This window comes from Charadrius vociferus, unplaced genomic scaffold (assembly GCF_000708025.1).
Source record: "Charadrius vociferus isolate BGI_N301 unplaced genomic scaffold, ASM70802v2 scaffold125, whole genome shotgun sequence".
Lineage (NCBI taxonomy): Eukaryota > Metazoa > Chordata > Aves > Charadriiformes > Charadriidae > Charadrius > Charadrius vociferus.
Window position 1 is genome coordinate 4,614,504 of NW_009649036.1, and position 13,440 is coordinate 4,627,943.

The following is a 13,440-nucleotide window of genomic DNA, read 5'->3' on the forward strand; positions in this document are numbered from 1 at the left end:
CTTAAGATATAGCCGTCACATGAGTTTGGAAAGAAACTCGCATGTTTACTGAGAAATGAACACATGAATAGCAGCACATTTCTTCTACTTGATGACCAAGTAACACACTGAACTGTTTTTCAGGCTTCGACTTGCATACCATTACAATTTGTAGGAGCTACAGCCTTTTATAAGAATCTAGACTGACTGGTAAAGACTTGCCTCTCTCAGCTGCTTTTTGCAGTTCCTTGAAATCCTGCAGAAGTGCCGAGGGATCTGCTGACTACAGGTTAAAAAACGCGGCTGTAGATCATTGCTCCCCAGTTTTGTAGCCTGTGTAGAAAGAAAGATTCTACTCGGCGAAAATTACAGTAATGACGTTACACTATTGCAGATACTCAAGCTTCCTCTAACCCTCTAAGCGTTGCGTGCTGCTGTGCAGATGGCTACCTCAGATCCTCAGCATGGAAATTCAAGGTAAATTTGGTCTAACAAGGTCTGCATCTAAGCAGGGCTCATCAGCTCAGTGCTGAATTGTGGTGGCTATACTTCCAGTCTCTGCTGAACGGGGTATGTTTGCATTGTATTGCAAGAGCTTGATGCTTCAGATAAAATGGATCACAGGAAATTCACGTTATACATACAATTCAGATCATTTGTGTTCTCAGAGCATCTGCTAAGCATATAGCATGCAAGCTCCTAAAAATCCAGGTGTTCTGAAACATACCTTATGCCACATCTAGAGCAGCCACTGTGAATATCATCCACTGTTAGGAAACTAAAACCCAGTGGGTTTTTTTTGCTTTGGGTTTGTTTGGTTTTTGGGGGAGTGGGGTTTTTTTGTCTTTTTGTTTTGTTGCTTTTGGTTGGGGTTTTTTTTCCCCACACAGAAGGGATGCAAGAAAACAGAAAAACACACACAAAGTGCTCTTGTATGATACATATTCCAGAACTAGGTAGTATCATCACACAAATTAATATTACTTGAGAATGAACCCATATGGCACGCTGGTATTTAAAGACAGAAAACTGGCTATTATACCACCTCGTGTGCCAATGTTGTGCATGCAGTAGCACCACTCAGCTGAACACACTGAAGATAATAGCACACACTAATTTCTGATGTACAAGATCCTTTTGGCTATATTTAACAAAAAACGTTGAAACTTTGTTGTACGTGTAGTATCATAAACTCGCAAGATTATACTTCTGCCATCTTTCGCAGTTAACAAGTTTCAGCAGATTTTGAGAAATCAGATAAGCTACAAGCAAATTCATGTTTAAGGCCTGGTGTTCGGAATGTGCCGCTGTAACTGCAGGTAATGAATGCTCCTACAGCAGAACTTCACAAAGATACGTCCCAAGACTAAAAGGAAATGAAAGAAAGCAATTTTGATATCTGAAGTTAAAAGGGAAACATACTGCTGTGAAATGTCTAAGGAAGAGCTCTCTATTTTTACCTTGAAATATACATTTTTATTCCACAGTGTTTAATTAGCTTTATGGCCACTTTCTTGGAAATGAAATGTCAATCAAGTAAACAGTTCACATTTTCAAAACAAGCATTTACCAGGATATATCTTAATGATTGTGCTAAACCTGGCAATTATGCTATAATCATCCTCTTCTTCAGTCTACATAATAAATTACTCTGTACCATACTCCTTTCACTCTTCTCTTTTCTTCAAATGCAACTGTCACACTCACATTCGATTTACCAAGTTCACGTGCTCAAAGATATTCTCTTAAAAAAAATTTATCAGGTCACACACTGACACGGAAATTGTAAAAACAATAAAAAGTTGTCGTCGTCCTTGCAGACTACCATCCTATTAAGTCAACAACCTCTCTGAAAATTGTTAAGGATGGAGGGCCAAACGTAGCCCTTGGCCAAGCTGGCGCAATTCTGTTGACTTCAAAAGGAATGCATCTGCCCTGTGAGATTTCTTTTGTATAAAAGCTTCCTTGGAAGGATAATGGAAATTAAGCTTTCAATCTATTCTAGATTTTCAAAAGGGACAATTTATCCTTTATCACTGGGCAAAAATGATTTTTCCAAAGTATTAATGAATTTCTGTCTCATCCATGCTTTGAAGTTTCGATACCATTCTATCAGCTTTTTTCTCCTCTGAATCTTTTCTTGTAAGCTCATTTTTTGTTCTTTCTCTAGAACAGCAGGAAGCTCTTTCCAGTTTTTAATAAAGATAAATGGAGCCCCCATGGTTTTTAATAATTGTAATGGAGCACTGTGATACATTGATGAATTTCCGCAATCACCCGGTGTCATTACATCTTCTATAACGGGCAGAGATCCATATGAACAAGCTTCATAAATTCTATAGCATTCTGTATTTATTCCCACTGGGCACAACGTCAAATCACTCTGCAGCAAGGCGTCTTGATAGTTTTTCAAACTTTCATTTGTTTCTTGAGGCTGCCACCTAGGAAAGTAAAGGGGTTGAAAATTAGCATTTTTCCCCACAGGCACTGCAATGAAAAAATAGATATATGCTGAAATTTCAATAATCTATAAAACTGAAAATGCTGTCAATGTAAAAATTTTATATTACACACACAATCAATAGGCTTTTACTTTTAGTCTTAACTATTCTTAAAGAGTATTCTAAAAATTTATTGAAAATATCATTGTTAAAAATAGATTGTAACACTTTTTAGATATGGTCCTTTTAGGAAATTATTAATACTCAGAAGTGTAAGAGGCAAACTGAAACTCTATGTTAAATCTTCTGCATGAGTTGGATGATGCGTATGTCAATTTACTTCACAGCAGAGTTCAGAAATAGACAGAGAGACAGGCACTGGACTTTTAAATGAATTTTTTTGGCCTCAAATACTTTTTAGTAGTAGTAGAGGTTTGCTCTTCAAAACTTAGGATGTAAACCAATCTGTTAACCTGAAAACATCTGCCTGAAGTACCTCAGAACATCTGTGAGAGAAGAGTTTATGTCATAGATAGAATCCATGTCTTGAGATTCTTCATCAGGGTAGCTGAGGTCTTCCTAGGCACTGCTGTGCCTCCTTTCAAACATTTTCCAGCTTTTGCTTGGCAAAATTAAGAAATACAAACAGAACCCTATTCCCATTAGTCAAAAGATCTGTTCTACCCGTTTGACATAAAAAAAGAGCCATGCTGTACAGAGTACACTTTCTTATAGGGATCACAACAAAAAACAGCTGTCTTTTTCTCCTGGTAAGACATTAATACACAGAAGGTGCAAGACAAACATTTCTTCTCCCACCATAATCAAAGGTATATAAGAAAGGAAAGATGGTCTTTATATGTAGTATACATGGGAGATTTGTCTATGCATTAGAAGATATGCTTTATGTAAAATATAGCAACAGAAAGGTCATTACCTATTAAAGAGTCTTGGCAATGTTCTCTCTTTTAATGATGACTATTTACTTTTATTTCTACCATTTCTTAACAGTCAGGAAAGGATTTGTAATAATGAACTAAGCAAAAAAGTCTGAATATTTTCACAAAGTAAATCAAAATCTTACTGTTCTCTGGCTGCAATCCAGCAAAGTTTATCAAGCCCATCCTGCTTCAGAATTTCCATTAGGGTTTCCCTGGAAGAGTTCTTATAAACTGTTCCTAAGAAATTACATAGATATGATCTCGGATCATGTAGCATTGACCAGCTGGGTTCCACAACTGGAAAATTTCTGTAGCTGTAAAAACAATGTATACATTAGATAATGGTATGGTTTATGCCAAAGAAAACGCATTTTGCACATTTTACCTTTACTGTAGCAGATTCTAAGACTAAACCCACCTGTTTGTTGCCAATCCACATCTATAACCACAGACAAGAGCCACAAGCAAACCAGTGCAAGCCCTGTCCTAAAAGTTGGTCTTTATTCCCTTTGTCCCCACTGCTCTCTTCAGAGACATTCAAGAATACTTATGTTTTCTTTTGACAGCGGAGATACTATGATACATGATACAAAATGTCCTTGAGAAACATGCTTTTTCAAAAGCAACTGTTCTTAGCACAAACACTAGTTTTGACTGAAATGGCTGGGTTAACGGTAACCACGGAGTTTAAGTCTCCGCTACCTTAATCTCTGGGCATGCTTATCAACTGAAAATACCACTGCTAACCTCTCAAAGGAAAATGTCACTTTGACCTGCGTGGATTTCATTAATCAAATCTTTCGGCTACTAAATAGCTTATCGTACAAGCTATTTAACTCATCTTTTTGGACTCAACAAAACCAATGCAAAATCCTGGGATCACATGTAAACTGTATGCCATCCTTTTACATGTTTTCACCACATCAGGCATTTTTCTTTTTTTGACACATTCTTTAAATCTTTTACATCACTCATTTTGGTCAGCATGATAGCTAGTGAGACTGCTTCAGCTGAAGGGCTGGCATGAACTTTTTTCATTACATAAAGTCAGTATTTTTTCTGGAACAGATGAATGTTGAAAAAGCTTCTGCTCCTTTGCATTCTCAAATTAAGACAGATATTCCTTCTAATGCTATTATTTTTGATGGATCACTGTTATACTTCCCTGTTGGTTTTTTTGTAAGAAAAACTATACCCTGATTCCAATTCTTTACTGGTTTCAAAGGCAGTCTCTACTTTATTTTACAATGATTTCTTCATCTCTATTAATGGTTCTCTGAAGCCATATTCACTTTCTTCACCTTCCCAAATTTGGATAGAACAGTCCTTTCCTAGTTCTTCTATGAGATTAGTATTAATTTACTTTCAGAAAACCATTTTTTGATTCATGCCAAATATTTTTGCAGGATTCTACATCTTTACTTTCCCTCTTCACTGGGAAAATCTGCCCCATTTGCATACCTTTAACCACAATTTTTACAGGTGTTGGTGTGCAAGGGCTGCAAAAGCCTGTTTTGATACCTGATCTATCTTTCTCCACCCAGCTTCACACCCCAGTTTACTGTTGTAACTGTTGTTGCTTTCTGCTGTCACCTTAATCTTGGTGTCTCAAAACTCAACTTCTTTTTGCTTAGGAACTTCCAATGCCATCAATTCTCTGACACTATCAAGAATCCAAATGTAGTGCATTTCAATATCACTGTGAGCAAGTTTAAGCTATATATAAAACCTCCACACAGTTTTTTCCAACTGGCTCAATACAGGACCTATTGAATTCAAATTCAACACAAGGTACGAAAATAATTCTGTATTCTTTTCATCTTGTATTACCATGATAGTAGCCAGAACACCATTCACTCTGTTAATAAGCAGTAAGTTGGAAAAAAATACATACTGAACCAAACCTTCACTTATTCCACATAAGTTTGAGCAGTAAGTATAACAAAAACGTTTTTGTGAGTAAGCCGTTTAGCCAGACCACACTACTGTGATACTGTAGTATACTAATTCCAAACATGAGGCATACAATTTCCTTTTGAGAGCCATAACAGGGGTTAAAAAAAAGTACCACCAGTACCATCCCTTTCCTTTCCTAAACAAGCAGTAGTTGGAATCTAACTACATAAATATCTTTTAAATTCCCACGTCACTGGTACGTATTACATCAGCAGTTATGATAAATCTTAAGAGCAAATCTACTGAAGTAAAAATAAACAAACAAAACCCCACCAGACACAGGTTCTTTTTTTTTAAAGCTCCCTAAATCCTCTGTTATCATTTTCATTGCTAAACGCAATTTCCAAAGATTCCAATGCTTGATTTAGAAAATCATTAATAGAATCATGTTCTACAATTTACTTACTATAATTGTTTTGGGTATCAGCAGTGACATTCAGACTCATTTTCCATACCTCATGCATAACAATTAAGTTTCAATTGTAATTTGTATCTATAGCACTTACGTAGCTACTCCTAAAGGCCACTGGAAAATATCTTCTTCATTTACCAACGCATAGTCATATGTAACAAAGAGCAGATTTACAAATCCTCCATGTCTTTTCAGGTATGGTTGAATCCATTCATTGTTGCACTGCTCATTTCCAAGCAGCACAACCGCTACACGCTGTAGTTTTTGAGTCTGAATTAATGTTTGTGCGTAACGCAACCACTGAGTGGCGTAAGTGATCTTTGCTTTTTCTCTTCCATTCAGAACTAGCACAACATTTTCAGCTTCAACTGAGAAGTAGCCAGGAACTACAGATGGACCAGTGATGAAGCTGTGAAAACCAAAATACAAACAGTAAACACCCTTTAGACAAGTTATTGACCGTAATCCCCTAAACATCCTTACTACACAGTCTGTACTCCAGAGATATTTTTTCTTCAACAAAGTAAACACAATATACTGCAAAGTAACTGTACAACTGTAATCTTTTCTGTTGTTAGTATCTACAGCTATAACACAGGAATAAGGCTGCCTTCATCTTTATTCAGGAAAAAGGAGATTTAGAATTAAATGAAAATAAGGTATTTTGTCAATAAATCAGAACTAGTACCATATTCAAACATCAAAATATGAGTAAATCAACTTTAAAGGAAGGATGTGCTTTGATGTTCACTAAAGGTCAAACTTTTTATTGATTCCAGTAATAACCAATGAATACAGTATTAGAACAAGAGGGAGGCTGTCCCAAAAATCGGTAAGAGTTTGCTAAACCAGGTATCATTGTAAGGGACAACTGGCGGGTCTGGCATACTACTTCTCTTGTGTAATTTTGGTTACATCAAGGTTAGACCAAAAAAAGACTGTCATCTGATAATGAGCAGAATCTGTGACACAAGACATATATATCTAAACGTAAGCTTAAGTTGCTTGTGCAACACAGGTCAAACTCGAGGCTTCAATACAAGCTAGTTAGCAGACACGTTTTAGGTAGAATATTGCATTTCTAGATCTTGCATGCATGAATTTATTTAACAGAGGAATTTCAATCATGTAGCAAAATCATTACATCACTGATTATTTACAAGTATCTGACAACAACCATTTATGAACTGCAATGAAGCAAACCAGTGTTTGCCAGCTCCTACTCTTCAGTTAACTGCTGTGTTAACAGACTATTGACTGAACCCAAAGGATTTGTGATTACACAGCTTGGGAAAGAGCAGAGGGGGGAAAAAACCAGCACTTCTTTTTTTTTTCCAGGAGTCAATGAAATGTTAGTTTTGTAGGTCTTCTGCATTACTGCAGTTTTTCAGCTACACCCTAAACTTAATTTAGAATGAGCATGAGTTTCAGCTTATGAAGTGCTGGGACTGACAGCGAGTTTCAGTTCCAGCATGCTTCATGAGGAAAACAAAATTCACAGCTAAAGCTGTAAAAACCTACTCCAGTGAGGATATCTGAAGCAGACTGACTTTAGGCAAGCATATTCTGAACCTGAGCTAAGCTGACACGCTGCTGGCTCAGTGGGAGTGGCATATTTTGGAACCAAGACTCAAGAGACTCATGATTAGGAATGAAGACTTTTAGCAGATTGAATGTAAATCAGGTGAAGACTTAAATCCAAGTTTAAGAGACAGTGAGAAAAGACCACTGGTATTCATAACAGAGAACACCTTGAGCATAAGAATGCCTAAAATAGTGAACAGGATATGTAGCTATTCCAATTATTATCTTGTAAAAAGAGACCTGGGAAAAACGGTTTTCTCAATGGACACAGTGCTTAGAGGTTACCAACTTTACAGGAATAACAGAATGTACAGGTGGGGAAGCAAATGACTTGTGTGTAGGAAAATATGAAGTTTAACAGCATAAAATTACAGTGGAGAAAAAAAGCAACACTATGGAAATCTCACACTTGAATAATAAAAACACAGTGCTATTAACTCCCAGTCCAAATACAACAGGGATTGGGAAACGTAAGGGAGATTACAGAAACTGCAAAATTAAGAATGAAGTACGAAGAGACTTTCACTACTCATCGGTAGGCTAGATCAATGCCTCATCAGGATGATATGTGGAGATTACATTTTTGGACTCAATAAATGACTTGCTTCCTATAACGTCCTTGTTTTTCCTTACTAGTCTTAGAATCCATGCAAAAAGCTGCTATTTCAGACTGAGTCTTCCAGACCTAATTCCAAAGGTGTTAGTCAGACAGCTACTCTGTAATAGCAATATGATTAAGTTTAACACTGCAGCAGGAGAGAACATACCAAATACATCCAGCATACAGATACTCGATATGCAATGATGGAATTACTTAAAAATGAGACAATAAAGAACAGAACTCTGAAAGGAGTAGCCCAAATAACAAGAAGCTTGCAAGCAGCCTGTAGGCTGTTCGAAAGCATGCTGCGTGACTCAATCCAAAAGAGAAACAACACAACCCCCCCAAAACCCATATGGTGTAACAGAAAAGTTAGGGAGACTGTCAAAGGGCGAAATTCACCACTGAAAACAATGAAAAGTTTGCTCAAAACAAGGAGAGCAAAGCTTATAAAATACTGCTGATGAAATGAGAACAGAAAATGAAGGCTAAAAAGCAATTTGAAAAGCACCTTGTAAAAGGACATTCTGGCTGATAGGTAAAGGTTCTTTAAATATATGAAAACCAAAATATATAAAAAAATATATCCAAAAGACAACTACAGAACTGGAGAGACTACTTGATGAAGATTCCCACACCTAACTCACTCTCTACAGCAAGAAATACCAGCAGTTTAAAAAGGGCTTAAAAAGGGATGACAAAGCCATAGCAGAGAAGATTCCCACAACTAACTCACTCTCTACAGCAAGAAATACAAGGTAAAACACCACAAGTATTGTATCAAATGCAGAATTTGGACCTGGATGGCATTCAGTTGAGAGTTCTCAAGAAGTTTCAATAAGAAAATTGCAGAACTGCTGGCAAAGGTATGCAGCTGTCATTATGAAGTGACACTGTGCCTGATGAGAAGGGATCTGCCAGTGTGACTCCCATCTACAAAAACAACTCGATAGGACTCTGCAGCAGAGAAGTATGACTTCCCCCTCTGGAAGAGTCTATAATAAATAGTAAGATCACTAGGTCTTATCAAAAGGTATGATCGCTGATCACATACGTGGATAAACACTGCTGGAAATGAGTGATCCCCTCTCACTAATCTGATGGAGATCTATACGTGTACCAACAAGAATACAGTTAAAGGGGATCCAGTAGACATAGTGTATTTGGATTTTCAAAAAGCTTCACCAAAGGCTATTAAGGAAACTAAATTGCCACAAGCTATCCTTGGCAGAATCCTTTGGTAGGTAAAGAAATCTTTGCTTGTTGACTTTGTTGACCAATATGCTTTCATACTGGCACGAATCAAGATGGTTGCAATCTGCATAAGGAGGACATGAGAATGGGACCGAAGGGCTGTTGAACGACTGGGGCTAACAGGGACTGGGGGAAGGCAGCAATGAATGGTAAAACAGAGAGGGTGTGACTCTCAGTGAACAGACATTTAGGAATGCTCTTACTTAATGATAAGAGATAAATTGTTTGGCACTCCCTGCTCTACAACACCTTCCTAGATGACAGGAGAGAAGGATGTGAATTGCTTCAGGCCAAGGAAAGTGCTAAACCCAGCTCTCCTATTTGTATGAACGTGCCAACATGTCACTAAAATCCACAGCTATGCAGTTGCTACTCCACTCGTGTTTTTAAATAAATGTCATATAGAAGTTGATACTTTTAGTATTCTTTAGGCAACTTCTTTGGTAAAAACTTGAAGCCATTAAAATGTATATTAAACATGTGTATTCTCCACCCTAAATATACAAAATGGGCTTATTCATGCCACTGTGTTCAAGTGATATTTTGGCATTTTCGTGTCTTTTGATATTCTTTAAAAACATTCATGAGAGCTCTATGTCTTAACAATCATTAGACTCACCAGAAAAAACTGCACAGCAGCACATATTCTCCAAATATGTCACCTCAGCTAGTTCCCTCTAGCCTCATCTACTAATCAAATGGAGATAATTTACCTCAGCCAGGCAATAAAGAAGTCAACAATTCTAGAAAATCTTAAAATCAGTGAGCAGCCAAAATCATGTTCTAATTCTTCTTCACACAAAAACCCCAAAATAACGTTTCTAATTTGACTAAAAAGTAGAACTTCAGCTATTTCATTTCAGAAACCAAATCAATAAAGTAAGTTATATTTGTGTATTTTCTATACTTTGCACAAGTTCCTACTAGCCTGTCAAATTTTAATCTCTGTTATATTGGTACCAAACTTAAACTTCATATTTTTATAGGCTCTAGCAACCAAGTTGGTTAAAATAAAGACTCCGTTATTGCTGGTTCCTCTAAACATAACAAGAAAATATTTAAATGCTAATATAGAAGTCTTTCTTTGAGAGATGCACAACCTAAGTAACAATGTGAGATTATTATTCATCTGAAATAGATACACCAGAGGGAAAATAACCATAATCAATCAAGTGACAGACTCTTGTGCAGCAAGAGTGCAGCAAATTATTTTCATATTATAAACACGAAGAGCAAGGGCTTGAAAAAAATCTTCATGTCCATACCAAGAAGATAATCTGTCTGGTAGAATGTCATTGATTTCTACACCTTCTGAGATTTTAACTCCGGAAACAAAAAAGTCACTTCCCACCAAGATAACGCTACAGGCACTGCTCCCTATTCAAAGAAAGTATTTTATCCTTTCTCCAAATCCATGAATGGAAAGCTCTATTGCTCTGTCAAGGAGACTACCAAGATGCAGTAGCATCATTCATAGTTGACTCCCTAATCTTGTAGCATAAGGTTACATTTGCAAACAAGGAATACAGATAATTTTTTTTTAAGAGTATGTCATTTCATCTGTTTCCTCAGATATAAGACAGACTCTTTAATAATTGCCATGTTTAAATCAAGCTTATGTGTCTTTCTAGAAAACATTTTTTAATTACTCGTGAATGTGATGTAGGCATTACTGAGAAGATTCTATGGCCTGTACCACGTACACAGTCAGATACATTGATAAACAATTCAAAGTGATAAAAAAGCTTTTGTGATCACTTAAGAAACACCTTTTAATTCACAATGAAATATTTACTTCAAACATTATCTGCAAATTCAACTAGAACCCCCTGTCTTACTGTGTGAGGAAAAATACCTTTCTGAAGCAACATATTTTTCAGAAGTTAAATTAACTTAAGCGTGTCATTTATGCTTTTAAAGAAAACTTTTTTAACAGATGGGTCCTGGTGCAAGTGACTAAATGCCGTAGGAGAGCTACTACTACAGACTGTCAAACTAGCCAAATAGATGAAAAATCCTTCAGCTTTCACTGTATCTCTACAGAAAGCCTTAAATATGGCATTAAATAGGTCCTTAGAGAAAAGTTCTATATCATTCACTAAATAACATAAATTGTTTGACAACAGTTTTAAAACATGCACGATCACAGATCAAAATCCATTTTTAAAGCAAACAATGCTTCAAGTGTCATCTTTCTTTACACATAAAATTTTGCTTTGCAAATCATGCAGTTAACAAGATGCTAGGTCTCACAGATTGCTTTTGTTGAAATAAATTATGGTTTTGATACAATACTATCTGGGAATGAATGAGTGAAGTCCGCTTTCCCTGAATACAAGAAAATCCAAACAGCAGGAGACATCATCTTGCCTCACAACCCCAAGCTTCTTTCAGTCAACTGTCAGCCCCAAACCCCAGTTCTCAAGCCTTTTCTCGGGGTTCTATTTCCCCCGCTCCTGAGGTCTCTTGGCTGCCTTCCCTCTCAGCATTTGTAAGTCTGTCCACATTTCTTTCAAATACACAAATCTTCATAAAACAGCAAATGAAACTGCTCCCTAGTTTTCTTTTTTTTTAGTAGAGACACGTTTGGGCTAGAATTTGCTGGTTTTATCAAGTATGTGTTTCCATGAACAAACGTGACCGTTCCTTGTGATAATTCTGAATGAGAAGTTGTGTGCATACTCCTCAGTTACCAAAACATAACAAAATTTAAGTATTTGCAACTGATATTAAAATACCTGCAACTCTGAGACAGACAAAATAAAGCACCTGTGCATCTTACCATGTTCTTTAACTTTCCAGTGCACCACTTGTTAAAGTTCACACAATTAAAGTCGACATCATGCAGCTAGTACCTGAAATATGTTTTTCCTGCTTTTTGGCTTCCTTCTCTCCACTGCGCAGTCACATCAGCTGGCTGAAGGTGCCCTCCAAAAATATGTTGCCAAAGGTAAAGACCTACACAGATGAAGATATGATGCAGAATTTGAATGCACAGATCTTGCCTACTCTACACTCCCAGCAAACAAAGAAAAAGTATTTCTGGGAAATGGAAAAGCATAACAACATAAGAACTTGGGGAAAAAAATGCCAGCACTTTCTATACAATATGAACTTTGTTTCCCAAATTCTGTACAACTTGGAATTAGTTAAGATGAATTTTTCACACATTGAGGCATTTAAAAAGATTCTTTCGCTGTCAAAATATCAGTAGATGAGATATACCACACTGCAGTTTCCAATACACCTACCACTTAAAAATAAGCAAATATTAAACAGCGTTTTAATGAAAGGCATAGTTCTCTTCACCTTTTGTGAAACACATCAAGTTTTTGTGATAGAATGCATCACCACGTAATATACCAATGTGGTTTACAATGCTACATGACAGTTCAACTGCAGCTGGAAATTACACATTTTCAAAAAAGCTAAAATAAGAACAGTGATGTCTTCAGCAGTAGTTAAAGAGCTTAAGAGGATCTCGGCCAACAGTTTATGTAGAGACTTGGTGTATTCTACAACAGAAGAAATTTCCAAGTTCATCAGCGGCAATAGTACTGCAGTACAGAAAATGCCTTATTTCTCACTGTGTGACGCTTTATTTCACAAAGTGCAAATGTGACAAAAATAAATACTCTGTTATAGCCAACTAAGAGGCCTGTCCTTGTGTTGTATTGTAAGCTAGATTGGATTCAAAAAGTAACTGTGTTTCTCTGCCATTTGAACCATTTTCTTTGACAGATGTGAAAAACAGCTTTGAAAAGAACCAAAATAAAGAAACTTGAGTCTAACTACTCTTATATTGGTATTAACATAATTTGGAGTAACAGCTACCACTTCCTTAATGCTCTTCATGTACACATATCCATATTATTTAATCATGTACATGAATTTCAGTCATTAGAAAAAAAAAAGCAGAGAAAAGTGCTTTATCAGAAAGGTTAAGTGATTAATAGACATTGATTACATCTGCTTACCAATTGCTGCCTTGCCCCAAATCTGTACTCTAAGACTGGTTTGTTCTAGGTGAGATCTTGCATTTTGTATCATCTTAAGATTAGCTTCGTATCTCTGCTGAGAAGCGACCAGTTCGCTCTTCTCGTCCCCTTCCCAGGGATTCCACTCTTCGTTTCCCACGGCAACATGCTCTACGGAACGCAAAAGCGTAACTTGGGCACAAACAACAGATTCACAAGTTTAAAAAAAATGACGAATTCCCATGAATTCAGCATTTCAAGCAGCACCTGACAACCCTCCCGCCGCCGCGGCCCG

At 36.8% G+C, this 13,440-nt stretch overlaps 1 protein-coding gene across 1 annotated transcript in view; it reads right to left on the reverse strand.

Annotated features, from left to right (window-relative positions):
* Window positions 1–1,202: 1,202 nt before the first annotated feature.
* TMEM5 (transmembrane protein 5) overlaps window positions 1,203–13,440 on the reverse strand; it is a 180,739-nt gene continuing 168,501 nt past the window's right edge. The window contains exons 2-6 of the mRNA XM_009887844.1: window positions 13,146–13,316; window positions 12,024–12,126; window positions 5,824–6,138; window positions 3,505–3,675; window positions 1,203–2,420 (exon numbers count right to left, since the gene is read on the reverse strand). Coding sequence (XP_009886146.1) covers window positions 2,003–2,420; window positions 3,505–3,675; window positions 5,824–6,138; window positions 12,024–12,126; window positions 13,146–13,316 — 1,178 coding nt within the window. The 3' untranslated portion in view covers window positions 1,203–2,002. The remainder of the gene's footprint in view (window positions 2,421–3,504; window positions 3,676–5,823; window positions 6,139–12,023; window positions 12,127–13,145; window positions 13,317–13,440) is intronic.